Source organism: Lithobates pipiens, unplaced genomic scaffold (assembly GCF_037356315.1).
Source record: "Lithobates pipiens isolate NorthernLeopardFrog02 unplaced genomic scaffold, aLitPip1_a1.2 Scaffold_3, whole genome shotgun sequence".
Lineage (NCBI taxonomy): Eukaryota > Metazoa > Chordata > Amphibia > Anura > Ranidae > Lithobates > Lithobates pipiens.
Window position 1 is genome coordinate 83,408,096 of NW_027507790.1, and position 13,997 is coordinate 83,422,092.

At 42.8% G+C, this 13,997-nt stretch overlaps 1 protein-coding gene across 3 annotated transcripts in view; it reads right to left on the reverse strand.

Annotated features, from left to right (window-relative positions):
- The window catches only part of SETD1B (SET domain containing 1B, histone lysine methyltransferase), a 120,231-nt gene that overhangs the window by 76,606 nt on the left and 29,628 nt on the right, over nucleotides 1-13,997 (reverse strand). For all 3 annotated transcript variants that reach the window (XM_077461968.1, XM_077461967.1, XM_077461965.1), the window contains exons 5-6: nucleotides 7,030-7,142; nucleotides 4,525-5,664 (exon numbers count right to left, since the gene is read on the reverse strand). In XM_077461968.1, coding sequence (XP_077318094.1) covers nucleotides 4,525-5,664; nucleotides 7,030-7,142 — 1,253 coding nt within the window. The remainder of the gene's footprint in view (nucleotides 1-4,524; nucleotides 5,665-7,029; nucleotides 7,143-13,997) is intronic.

Here is a 13,997-nt window from a genome sequence, read left to right on the forward strand (position 1 = left end):
CCTTCCTGTCCGTGGGATCCTTAAATGCAGGAGGAGTCCCCCTCTACCAGGATTGTGGTTACTTTGTTTAACCTGGATACTGGGGGGTCCACGACCAGAGGAGCCTACCACTTTTTGTGAAGGCTCTCCTCAAAAGGGGTAATGCACCGCCATTTATTTGGGTACCGAAAAGGTCTGTTGCGGGTGACCCCATTCCTAGTAAATGAACTTGTCAAAATAAGTCAGATATGGGAACACCTTAGGTGAATGGGCTGGCTTAGGGGACCCAAAAGGGACCGCGACATCAACAGAGGGATCTGCTGACTCCTGAATCTTCAGGGTATCACGCACAGCTGTGATAAGTGCTCCAACAAGCGCTTTGTCGCACACAGACCCGGACGGGGACTCATCCTCACTGTCCGAACGGTCCTGGTCAGCGTCATCTGAAACGACAGAACAGGGGTCACCAGCCTCAGCAGGGCCCGAGTCTGTGTCAGAGCTCTCCCCAGAGGATGGGGGGGGGCAGGGGCCACTTTTTAGCACCTTTGCGCCCACGCACCGCCTCCATCTTGGCAACGTACGAATTGAGGACTGCCGACAAGGTGTCCAAAAGGCACTGCGCATTCCGCAAGCGAACCGGTTGCAATTGCCTGGATTTCGGGGGTAGAAACACCAGTTTCTGAAGCCATGCTGACCCTACCCTGTCTGCCACCTGAAGGGGACCTAAGTGACAGTCCCACCCTCCTACTGCTGCTGGCTGAGGGGCTCTTTCCTGCAGTACTCACTACCCTGAAAGGTTCTGCGCTATCCAGCAAGTAGTGCCTGTGGTCTCTGTTGGCTCCCAGGTGCAGAGGAAGCCGCTCTGTGTCAGTTGAAGCTGCTGCTAATGGCACTGAAACCGCTCTGCAATGTGCTCAGGCTCAAAGGAAATGGCTGCCCAGCATCCAGCATAAGGACATAAAGCATTGGGAAAATGGCCACTGGAGTACAGGGACACATGCTGCCGCTAGAGCAAGCTGAAAAAACACGTTCAGGCTTCTAGAAAATGGCTGCCAGCATCCAGTATAAGGTCAAATCACAAGGAAAATGGGCGCTGAAGCACAGGAGAGCATGCTTTCCCTTGCCCATACCTAAGAAGGCCGCTGACACTGAAACCATGAGGGACAGAGCTAAAAAATGGCAGTGATCAGCACTGCAAAGATCACAGGCACTCCTAGGGACATGACAAACAGGACTCAGGGCACAGCCAGCCAGCGCAGCCCCCCCGGAGGCGAGAGCCCCTGCACATGACACACACACCACTAGTCAGCCACACGCAGCATCCCCCACAGGGAGGGGGAGGGAAGATAGGGACAGGGAGAGAAGAGAGGGAGGTGAGGGACCCCCGAATCGACCTCCCAGGGAATGCCCAGCTGCTCAGCCCCAGAGAGGCAGGGAGAGCTGTACTTACCAGTCCTGAAGAGTTGGGAGACATTCCATTAAAGACCCACTCTCTGATCAGTAAAGGGTGGCTGCTGGCCTCGGCACACTGTGACGCAGACATCAGTAGCCCGGTCATATGTGCGCCCTGGAGCAATAAAGCTCACGACCACCTGTGGAGCTGAGGTTTGCCGTGGCCGACCCAGCGCAGAGCTCTGGTCTGCACGCGCTCGATGGCCAGGCTGGAAAGACTACAAGGATAAGGATATCCGGCCTGTCACCCAGCAGGCTGTTGATAGCAGATCACAGGATCTATCATCTTGCGCAAAAAGCAAAGCTTCTGTAGAAAAAAAAAAAGACGGGCCGATGGGCCCGTCAGGGTTCCTAGGTCCTTCTCCTTCACTAGGCAAAATAAAACTGATGACTGCATGGCAGGCTAGGGGGTTGTTACCTAAGGGACTGCCCCTTGGGCGGATCTGGAAAGTTCTGTGTTTTACATAACATGTAATGCCTAGTATTCTCCTAAAGGTGGAGTAACAACCCAATGGCTAAGAGAGAAGCTGTCAGTCGGTGAATATAAGAGAAAAAAATGATTTACTATCCAAAGTTAAAGTGGTTATATAGCCAAATGTTGAACTTTGACCTACAGGTAAGCCTATAATAAGGCTTACCTGTAGGTAAAAACAATATCTCCTAAACCTGTACAATACCTGTTTAAGAGATATTCTCCTCGCAATGAGCCGCTGACTTCAGTGGCGCATGCGCAGTGGGCATTCTCGGCTGAAAGTCCAGTAGACGCCAGACCCTGCCGGGAAGAAAACTCCAGCGCTCATGCGCAGGAGTGACATTGCGGTTCCGGCCACTCAAAGCGCCAGAGTAGCAATACCCGGAAGACACGCCGAGGGAACATGTCAGCTCCCTCGGCGTGGACCGAGTGAGATGCCAGCGCCTCGTTCTAAGGTAAGTATTTCATAATGAGCTAGTATTCGGTGCATACTAGCTCATAATGCCTTTTCCCTTACAGGTGTAAAAAAAAAAAAAAAAAAAAAAGTCAGCGGGTTTACCACTTTAAAACAAGAGCAGAAGATTTAATAGATGGAAAGTTTAAAAAAATGACTGAAGGTCAGCTTTAAAAAAAACAAAACAAAAAACAAGACTTTAATATAATTTTTACCTATCCATCTAGAGAGATGGATAGATAGATAGATAGATAGATAGATAGATAGATAGATAGATAGATAGATAGATAGATAGATAGATAGATAGATAGATAGATAGATAGATAGATAGATACACACACACACTTTTTTTTTTTTATTAAGCGTTTTTTGGGGCGTTTCTCTTGGCAGAAAAAATCCTAAACCCTACTAAAGCTGAGTTTTATTCCCCCCCCATCATATACTGTAAAAGCAACTAAAATGCTATTACAAACTGGCACAAAAGCCATTGTCAGAATTTTTCATCCAGTATGTTTTTCTAGCCTAAAAGGTCTGTGAGAATCACATGAAAAATCCAAAGCATTTATAATGTTTTCCATTTTTTTCCCCGGTTTAGTGGCTAAACACTCATATAAGTAAGGAAATGTACTATAAAAGTACACTGTGTAAAAAATACCTGTAGAAACGTAAATAATGTTAGAAAACAAACATGCCTGGTTTCAACATGTCGGACTGAAAAAGGCAATGACAGCGCACAAAATATTACAAGAATGATCTGTTATGAAAGAAATGCATAGGTGCTGCCACTGCTGATCATCTTCTGAAAATACTAGCTTTCTTGGTGATCCGCTATCTTCCTTGATTTCTGAGTCACTGGCTCAGAACAAGCAGGCAGAAAGTTGAACTCTTAATAAGCAATCTGATCATGTCAAATTACAAGCTTGCTTTACCGTTTTAGACAGACAAAAGCACACAAGCAGCTTATACCGCATACATTAGTCTTAAGATGGCCACATATATAACAATCAGATTTTACAATCTCCTTTAGATCTACCAACAATGTAATACGCATTGCAACCAGGCAATTAAACTCTGACTTGAGGTAAAATTTTAGGCATCCCCAACATGGTCATCAGGGTTTTGGCAATGATCTATGGTTAGATACTAGCCAATGGTGCTGCATTTAATAAGGTGCGGGTTTCCTCTTTTTCTAAAATGGTTTGATTTTCTCTGCTATCAGTACCATGCTGTCCACATTCTATATCCAAATACTACTATCTTAATGGGGTGATATCATACACTTATACAAATAAGCGTGAATGCATGGAAAAGCAGGTTAGAAGTAACCCGAAAGTCATTAGTTTGTCACTTGCTTCTAAGCCAGGAACCTATGTATACAGTTCATTAAAAAAAAAAAAAAAAATAATTTCAAAATAGATGGTGTAATGGTTAGCCGAACAAGCTGAGAATGGTGTTAATCAGCTTTAGAGGAATCGTGACTTTGAAACTCGAGACTTTTCTTATAAGTCTACTGAGTTCTTGGACAAGAGCAAGTCTAATCATCACTGGAAGGACACAAAAAATTGAAATACTGAAGTGGCAATGGGCATGGACAAGGAATTCATAACATTTAATGTACAGGTGTAGATATTTTAACATAACACTTATGAATTTAAACCAGTGTTTATCTGACATCTACAAGGCTTCAGATCACAGAGCAGCCAAAACGCATGTTTGGAGTTTGACGAACATTTTGAAACTCTCTCCAGTTGACGAATAAAGGCACTTTTCTCAAAATAACCCAAACCTGCTAGTACAGCTATGCATATTGAGAAACAGCAGCTTAAAACAGACCAGTGTTTCTCAACTACAGTCCTCAAGGCGCCCCAACAGGTCATGTTTTCAGGATTTCCTTCAGATGAAACAGCTGTGGTAATTACTAAGGCAGTGAAACTGATCAAATCACCTGTGCAAAATAATGGAAAGCCTGAAAACATGACCTGCTGGGGTGCCTTGAGGACTGGAGTTGAGAAACACTGACATAGAACATCACTGAATAGAAAAGTAAATCCATTTAGTAGTAAGAGCAATTCCTACATAATGCTCTGCAGTAATTTACTAAGTTCATAAATACAGACCAAATCTGTTTTCATACATTCCAGGCTGCTTCCTGGGCATCTTGACTTACCTCATCCATCTTTTCCGATGTAGGGGTTTCATCACCTGCCATATGTTCCTTTGATTCTGTACTATCCACCTTTCTGAAAGGCTGACTCAGTTGATCAATGGGAGTTGTTGACCTTGAGTTCTGGCAGAGAGATGCAGTGCCAGGTATTGGCTCATCATCATCGGAATCTGGCAGTGGGGTTGGGCTTATATCCTCTAACCCAGTGCTGGAAGGTCTAGAAGAAGGTGTAACATCCTGATATTGAGAGTTCGAACTATAAGGAGGAATAGGTGATAATTGTGAAGAAGAGGATGATATAGGACTTCCTTGCATCATCACCTCATTGTCCGAGTTTGGTTCATTTAGGAAACGTAAATTCGTTCTTTGCTCTTTTAAAAGCATTTCAATTCTGGAGTCTAAACTATTGTGCTGCATTTCTGACTCCAAAGTAGGAGTTCCTGGAGAGTTCCGACTCTCAGGGGTCCGAGCACGAGATGTAGATTTATGCTCTATGAGGCACTCAGGCTCTGGTGGGGGGGGTTCCTCTGGTTTCTCCTTAACTGGTATAAAGTCAATATTTATAGAGCTACACACGCCATCAGAAAAAGGCTCTGGAGGCAGTGGTGGAGCCGTTCTTCTATAATCGGGTTCTCGTGATGTCTGTGGAAAAGAAGTCTCATCGTGATGGGTGTAAACTGAAGATGCCTGGTAAGGGGAAAAGGCTGACTTACCAAAATTCAAACCAGAATGACTCAAGGGTGATGTATGTGAAAGCTGTGGAGTCTCCGGTTGAGATCTGGTAGTATTAAAAGTCTGCTCAGATCCTCTATAAACACTGGAGCCGTGCACGTAGTGATGTCCAGGCCTCCGGTTATAGGCATCCGTAAACTTTGTTTCATGTCTCCTTGGTTTAAAGTCTTGTCCGTAATGATAAGCTGGTGTTGTTTGCCGACTGGAATAGCTGGAGTCTTGAGAATAAGGTGTTCCCAGACGTGGGGTGTGAGGGGTTCCTTGTGACTGTGGGGTGAACTGGCTGTAAGAGTTTGGGGTGTCTTGTCGACAGCTTGAATAGGCTGTATCCTGGGAAAATGGGGTACTGCTGTTTGGGGTAACTGATGCAGCTACACCTGTTTCTATAGGACGTTTCACAAGTTCGTTAACCTAAGTTAAATAAAAAACAAACAAAAAAAAAACATGTAAATGGTTATCAACAAGGATTCATAAAGTTTACAATTGAAAAACAACCACCAAAGCTCCAGCAAACTTTTCTAAACCTTAAGACACCTTTCACGCTGGGGAGATTTTCAGGCATTTTAGAGCTAGAAATAGTGCCTGTAAAGCACCTGAAAAGCACCCCTTCAGCCACCCCAGTGTGAAAGCCAGAGTGCTATCACACTGGGGTGGTGCACTTGCAGGACGGGAAAAAAAAAAAGAAAAGTCCTGCAAGCAGCATCTTTGGGCAGTGGAAGAGCGGTGTATATAAGTAGGATGATAGTCGTACAACAGTCATGTTCTATCAGTGTGAACCCAGCCTTAAAGGGGTTGTAAACTCTTGAGTTATTTCACCTTATTGCATCCTCTGAAAAAAATGTCCGGCAGTCACCAGCCCCCCCATTTTACTTACCTGAGCCCTGGAATTCACTCTGCGGTGATGCGCTCTCTCTCTCCATGAGGTCCCGGCTCTTGATTGATAGCAGTGCAGCCATTGGCTCCCGCTGCTGTGAATCAAATCCAATGACGTGGGGGGCAGGGCCGAGTCTGGCATTCGTGTCTATGGACGCAAATTCTGGACTCGGAAGCTCGCCCGCAAGGTAACCCCCCGGGAGAGAGCTTCTCCTAGGGGGTTACCCGATGTGGGGAGGAGCCGCGAGAGCTGCCGGGGGACTCCAGAAATCGAGGATCGGGGGCACTCTGTGCAAAGAGAGCTGCACAGTGGAGGTAAGTATGACATGTTTGTTATTTAAAAAAATAAAATAAAACAAAGCTTTACAATCACTTTAAGCTCATGAGCTGAAACCATCAGGTACTTGGCTCACTAAAAAGTACTCTGTAAGAGTGCTTAGTAGTATCATAGGATGTGACATGAGATTATCAGCACCTCCTACAACTCCAGCATTTATGTTTAGATGGAGCAGAGTTGATCCAGCTTAGCCCTTTCTACACATTCTGCAACAGTGATGTGTGGCTTGATGATAACTGCAAACAGATCACAATTGATCTATTGAACAAGTGATATACTGCTGCAGGATGGGGCTGGATCGGGTCTCCTAAGCCCACATATAAAAAAATAAAAAAATAAAAAACACACCATGATTGAAACAAACTTTTTTGACACTTGGCTAAATGAAAACTTTCAGGCTCAATTTATCCTTTCTGCACTTTACAACACATGTTGCTTTTACAGATTTGTTTTTAAAATGAAAAAGCTTGGGTATGCAATTACTGTGTTGGAAGGCAAAAAGGTGCAAGCAAACAAAATAACAAAAAAAATAAAATAAATAATAATAATAATAATATGTTGTTTACCTGTGGTGTTTCATTCACAGTGGGTGAAGCATCCAAGTCACTGCCAACTGGAAGAGTCTGAGGCGTGTACAAACCATTAACCAACAGTTCATAGAACCGCATCCGTGTCTCGCCTGTAGACAAAAATATAAGCAAACACGGTACAAATATTGTTAAAGGAAAAAAGGCTAGTAAAAAGAAAATTGAAGTGAAGAAAAGAAAAAGTGTATAATAAGCACGCTGAAACGCAAGTACCTTGTGGCAGCAGCAAATGTTATTCAAAATGACCCGTCTGTAAAAGCCCCTTGTATTCTAGGTTGGGGACGTTTTGTTACAATGTACTGATAACTATTTTGGAATTTATGTTGCACATGCACAAGATTTTTAAATTAATAAAAGCAACCAATTACACACTCTGCAACCATTTTGCATTTGCTATATTTTGAGGTTTAAATACCAACGTTATATGGATAGAAAACTACCCCTTCATCATGAAGCCATCTCCCTTTTTCCTCCGCTGTGTTATGACAGGTACATCAACATGACAAAACAGTAAATCACCCAAAATATGGAGGATTTCCATTTCATACACAGGCCTGTATGGGAGGTGCTGTGAAAAAGTATTAGCTCCCTTCCTATTACACAAAGATAAACAGAGTAAATAAAAAAAATTCAGTTTTTAAATGATTTCATTTATTAAAAAGGGAAAATAGCTGGCCGTACCTGCCTGGTCCTGAGTGAAAAAGTAATTGACCCCCCAACTGCGATTACCCAAATCTTTTTGGAAAGCGGAGTTAAAATTCACTAGCCACACCAAGGCCTGATTACTGCCAGACCTGTGCAATCACGAAATCACTCAAATAGAAGCTGTCTGACAAAGCGAAACACATTAACCACTTTCAGACCGGACCATTTTGCTGGCTTAAGACCAGACCACTTTTTGCGATTCAGCACTGCAACGCTTTAACTGACAATTGCGCAGTCGTGCGACATGGCTCCCAAACAAAATTGACGTCCTTTTTTCCCACAAATAGAGCTTTCTTTTGGTGGTATTTGATCACCCCTGCGGTTTTTATTTTTTGTGCGATTAAACAAAAAAAGAGCGACAATTTTGAAAAAAAAGCAATATTTTTTACTTTTAGCTATAATAAATATCCCCCAAAAATATATTTAAAAAAAAAAAAAAAATGTTTTCCTCAGTTTAGGCCGATACACATTCTTTTCATATTTTTTGGTAAAAAAAAAATTTTTTTTTAATTTTAAAAAATAAATTGCAATAGGTGATTATTGATTGCTTTGCCTAAATTTATAGCGTTTACAAAATAGGGGATAGTTTTATTGCATTTTTATTAATAATTTTTTTTTTTTTTTTTACTAGTAATGGTGGTGATCAGCGATTTTTATTGTGACTGTGACAAATTTTCTCCACAGCGATGTGAAAGATTCATTGCCAGTTATTGTAAACGATTGATTGCAGTTGTTGCTGCTAAATTATTAGGTTTAGGGGGGGAATTACTTTTTAGACAGCTTTTTTTCCCTTATTAAATGAAATCATCATTTAGAAACTGCATTTTGTATTTACACAGGTTATCTTTGTATAATATTAGAATTTTTTTGATGATCTGAATCATTTAAGAGGTTGATAAAGGAACCAATGAGATGTTCCGAAACGCGTCCCTCTTTGATGACTGCTTCCTGTTTTGCTTCCCGTTTGTGGTCCACGCTGGTTGCTGGTTATTGTCTCCTGCCGCTGACGCCACTTGCAGGATCCTCGTGTTTTAACCCTTACAAACTGTATCTGGATCATTTAAGCATGACAAATTTGCAAAAGAAAAAATAAAAATAAATAATAGGTTCTCTGCACATACAGTGATGTGAAAAAGTATTTGCCCCCTTCCTAACAAGTAAAACGTTTCTGCTGAGTTAGTCATTTTGATCACAGAAGATCTTTCTAGATACATTCTGTAAATGTGCCAGAAGAGAATAGAACACAGTTAAGTAAATCTCCAAATCAACTTAATACAATGCGAAGATTGTAGCTAAATTATGGCGCAGATTAATTCTGTAGCATAGAAAATCATTTAAAGGGCAAGTTCACCTTTACAGAAAAATCTGTAATGTGAACTTTCACAGGACACCCTCCTCAATCCCCTCACCCCACCCCCGTGCCGCTGACCTGCAGTGCGGCAATCCCCCGTTCTGAGAGCCCTGCTATAGCCACGTCATGGGTCCGGGGCTAGAAATGCCCGCAGCTTCGTCTCCAAAACGCACCCCGTCAAGAGAGATGTTTAGGAGCATTCTAACTGGTCGGCACCGAGCAATCAGAACTCACGTAGCACGTCCAGTCAGCAGAGAAGAAGACGCGTGAATACCCTGGAGTTTTCCAAGCCCCGGACCTGTGATGTGGCTATAGCAGGGCTCAGACTGGGGCTGAGGGGGGATTGAGGAGAAGGTCCTGTGTAAAATCACCTTACAGATTTTTCTGTAAAAAGTGAACTTACACTTTAAAAGGAAACCTGTACTAATAGAGTAAAGTGGCTATCAATGTTGACATCTTATTTTTAAAAATACTAGCTACCTGGTTGTCATGCAGTTCCTGTAGCTTCAATGCTTTCCGATTCACTGACCTGAAAGTGTACAAATCAGACATTTTCTAATCTGCATGTTGTTCTGGGTCAGTGAGTCAGAAAGTACTGAAGCCAGAAACAGGTGGGCTGCTATTAATCTTGTCAATGGAAGCCCCAGTATTTCTCTTTTAAAACATAGTCACTTGCTGAAATGTATCTAAGTCTAGGTTCACATCTATGTAGGGCTGGAACTAACGATTATTTTCATAATCGATTAGTTGGCAGATTATAGTTTCGATTAATCGGTTAATAACCTTTAAAAAAAAAAAAAAAAAAAAAAGTGTGGTGTATAATTTAGTTACTATGTCAAGTTTTAAAAAAAAGGCACTTTAAATGTCTCTATGCAGTGGTAAATATAAATAACCAACTATATGGTTAGGGAGCAAAATATCTAATCCACTCTGAGAATAACAGACAGAAGAGGTATACTGTATATACTATTAGAGGAGAGATATACTGTATATACGATTATTAGAGGAGAGATATACTATACTATTAGAGGAGATATACTGTATTAGAGGAGATATACTGTATATACTATTAGAGGGTGAATCTGGTAAATATCATAAGACTCGGAGATCAATTATTATTTTTTTTTTATTTAAAACCAAGTCTTCCTTCAAAAAAAAATGTAATTTTAAGAACGTTCGTTCTATTTTCTAATCGTTAGTGGGGTTAAATTGACGTTCATTTTCAACCACAGTGATGGGAATGTTTGGAAATAGAAAACTGCTTGGTCAAAGAAACTTTCAGACAGTGTATGTGGTTTTCATTCAGAAATTACATTGATTTTAAAAACACAATGTTAAAAACAAATGAGAATTTCAAACATTCTTTCATTCAGTGACTGTACAAATAATTTTCGTCTGAAAATTGATCCGTGTGGCCAGCATAAGGCTCGGTGCACACCTATGCAATTTGCCTTTGATATGTTTGTGCAGTGCTGTTTACTGTGCGTTTTGATTTTTTGCACACGTGATTTTGCCGCGATTTGCGTCTTTGCATTTTGTTTTGCCCAATTTGTTGTTGGGCAGAATAAAATACACAAATTGCTGCAAAAATGCATTACATGCATCTCTGCAGCTTTTCTATTGAAGTATATTGAACCAAAAAAACACTGTTTTGCGTGAACGTGTCCCATAGGAAATCATGTCAATTAACTGTAGTGCGTTTCTGCAAAACACACATAGATGTGAACCAGGTCTAAGACGTTTAGTAACATAATGGGGTTAAAAAGAAAAACTAAAATTAGCCCTTTATAGTACAAGAAAAAAAAAAAAAAAGCAGATGATCACTACTGTAAGGGGTTCATTCTTTTACTGTAGAACTGTGAAAGTAATATTTACAGTAGTATTTGCTCTTTTTGTACTATAAAGGGCTCATTTAAAAATTTTTTTAACCCCATTAGGTTACTGGCCGATTAATCGATTATGAAAATAGTAATCGATTCATATCATAATCGATTCGTTGTTTCAGCCCTACATCTATGCGGGCTGCGCTTGAGGCGTTTTTTCAGGCAGTGCGTTTTGCAACCCTCGTTTTTTTATGTGTTTTTGCATGCAGTTTCCATGCATTTTGTGTTTTACACTTTTTTTTCTTTAAATGCACTGTAAAAACACTGTATATAGCTGGTTGCTAAGGAGGGAGCCGGGAAGCCAGCCGCCAGTTCCTTAACAATGATTCATCAGCTGTCAGCAGGGTTTCCTGCTGACAGCTGAATGTAAAAAAACAAAAAAAAAGGCGGGGGCCCCCCTCAAAATTCATACCAGACCCATATCCAATCATGCAGCCCAGCAGGTCAGGAAAGGGAGGGGACAAGCGAGCACCCCCCTCCTGAACCATACCAGGCCGCATGCCCTCAACACAGGGGGGTGTATCGGGGCAGGGGGGCTCCGTTATGTTGATAGGAACAAGGGCCTCTGACAACCCTGGGTGGTGGTTATGGGGGTATATGGGCAGGGATCACAAGGAGTGGAGTCTCCGGGTGACATCACTGGATGGTCACACCCCTAATGGCAGCATAAGAAATGGAAGACAGCGGGTGCCAGCACAACGGAGGCAGCCAGCATTGAAGAAAGACCGTGTTTTTTAGTTTCAGCGGGCAATGACGGACAAAGAAGAGGAAGGGAGAAGAAATGGAGGAAGAAGGCGATTTTTAATAAAGGACTCAAAAAACATTTGTGTTTTGTAACACTAAACTTTTTTTTTTGGTGAATGGGTATGGGGTACATCGTACCCATACCCATTCACATAGGTGGGGCCCCCTTTGGTAAAGGTATTACCTGGTGACTTGATGTTTACAAGACCGCTGGCTGCGAGTCCTCCAGTAACCTCAGTCAGCAGTCTGACATGCCCCCTTGTAGTTCTTTGTAAAGTGAGGCGGGAGGAAGCAAACATGTAGTCTGCGGAGGGGGTCTCACAGCTCCCGGTCTGTGGTGTCCAGGGAGGAGGTGTCCTTCTCCTTTCTCCTCCTCCTCTGCTCCCTGACAGTCAATGCCTCTCCACTCCTTTCCTGCCACCCCCCCCCCCCCCCTCAGCCTGCCATCTCTGTGCAGAGCGGAGATTAATATCAGAAATCACTTGTATGACACAGCGGGGATCTCCCTGTGTCAGGTATTGTTTATGAGAACAAAAATCGCTGATGTCCCACCTGTCTTATGATTGATAGCGCACTGTTCCAGTACAGGTGGAACATCGGCGCTCGGCCCAAGATCCCTGCTGTGTCACACAAGAGATTTCTGATAATAATGCCTGCTTTGCACTGGTGGTCCATGACAAGCAGCACTGGTGGTCCGACATGGTGGTCCCCAACATTCGGCGCTGGTGGTCCGCACACCATGGAACGACACAAATAGTGTCCAAATGGGTGATTTATTGCATGATCACAACACAAGGATAGTGCAACGTTTCTGAGCCATGCAGGGCCCCTTTGTCAGGCAAGTGACGAAGGGGCCCTGCGCGGCTCCGAAACATTGCACTATCCTTGTGCTGTGATCATGCAATAAATCACCCATTTGGACGCTATTTGTGTCATTCCATCATGTGCTGGCAATTATCTTCCCCGTGACTTGTACCAGTATCCAGCTGGCTGTTGCTGCAGCACCCAAATCCGAGAGCGCATCCAGGAACGTGTGCGATGGGAATATGAAGTATGACATGGTGGTCCGTGACATGCAGCACTGGTGGTCCCTGACATGGTGGTCCCTGACATGCAGCACTGGTGGACACTGATAAGCTGCACCGATTTGCATTTATATTAAATTATATTAATATGCATTTATATTAAAATGCCATGTGTTATGTATGGTTTGCTGGCTGCAGAATGAGGGGTGTGATTTAGGTTGAAGTGGGCGAGTTCAAATTTACACATACAAGCCTAGTGTACCTCCCAATCCCAAGTATTCTTGGGAGATGTAGGCTGATTACAGTTTAGAGAGAGAAGAGGATATGATGCAATCACTCTTCTAACACCTCCTCCCTGCCAGAATACAGGCTGCATTTTTTGAATCACAGAACTGACTTCCTGAAAATTCAGACATCTCTGAAACTGTAAGAAATTCCACAAATGTAATAACGGTTTTCTGTGGGGGGTGTACCAATTGGGTATTTTTTGAAAATCCCAGAGTCCTCCTTTAAGCTTAGCACAGCCTTTTAAGAGGAGTAATATGCCATTTTTAGAAGAATGGGAATGAGGATTCTGGGAAAGTGTGAAAAAAGTTACCATGACTGCAAAGAAAAGAAAGTTTATGACAGTTCATTGCTGGCTGTAGATTGAAATTAAGAGTTAACTTCTTATAACATGGATTTACGAAGCAACAATATGTTTAATCCATTTTTTCACGCTTCTAGAGGTTGCATGTCAGCCCGTGACACAATAATTTTTACTTTAAAGCGGGGTTCCACCCCCTCATCAGGAACCCTCCCCTCCTCCGGTGTCACAGTTGGCACCTTTCAGGGGGGGGGGGGGGGGGTGCAGATACCTAAGACAGATATTTGCACCCACTTCCGGGCATAGACTCCCACGGGAGTCTATGCTGTTTCCTGTCCTGCCACGCTGTCTGCTGGGACACACACGGGTCCCAGAGACAGCGCGGACCATTCCTAGTGCGCTGCGTGACTCGCACATGTGCAGTAGGGAACCGGGAAGTGAAGCCGCAATGCTAGAATGGCGGCAGCAGCCGAGAGATTGATCGGTCTCTGCTGCCGACATCGCTGGACCCTGGGACAGGTGAGTGTCCATTTATTAAGGTAAGTCAGCAGCTGTAGTATTTATAGCTGCTGGCTTTTAATATTTTTTTTTGTAGGTGGAATCCCTCTTTAAAGTGGTATTGCCACCAAAAAATAAAAAGTTGTTTAAAATTC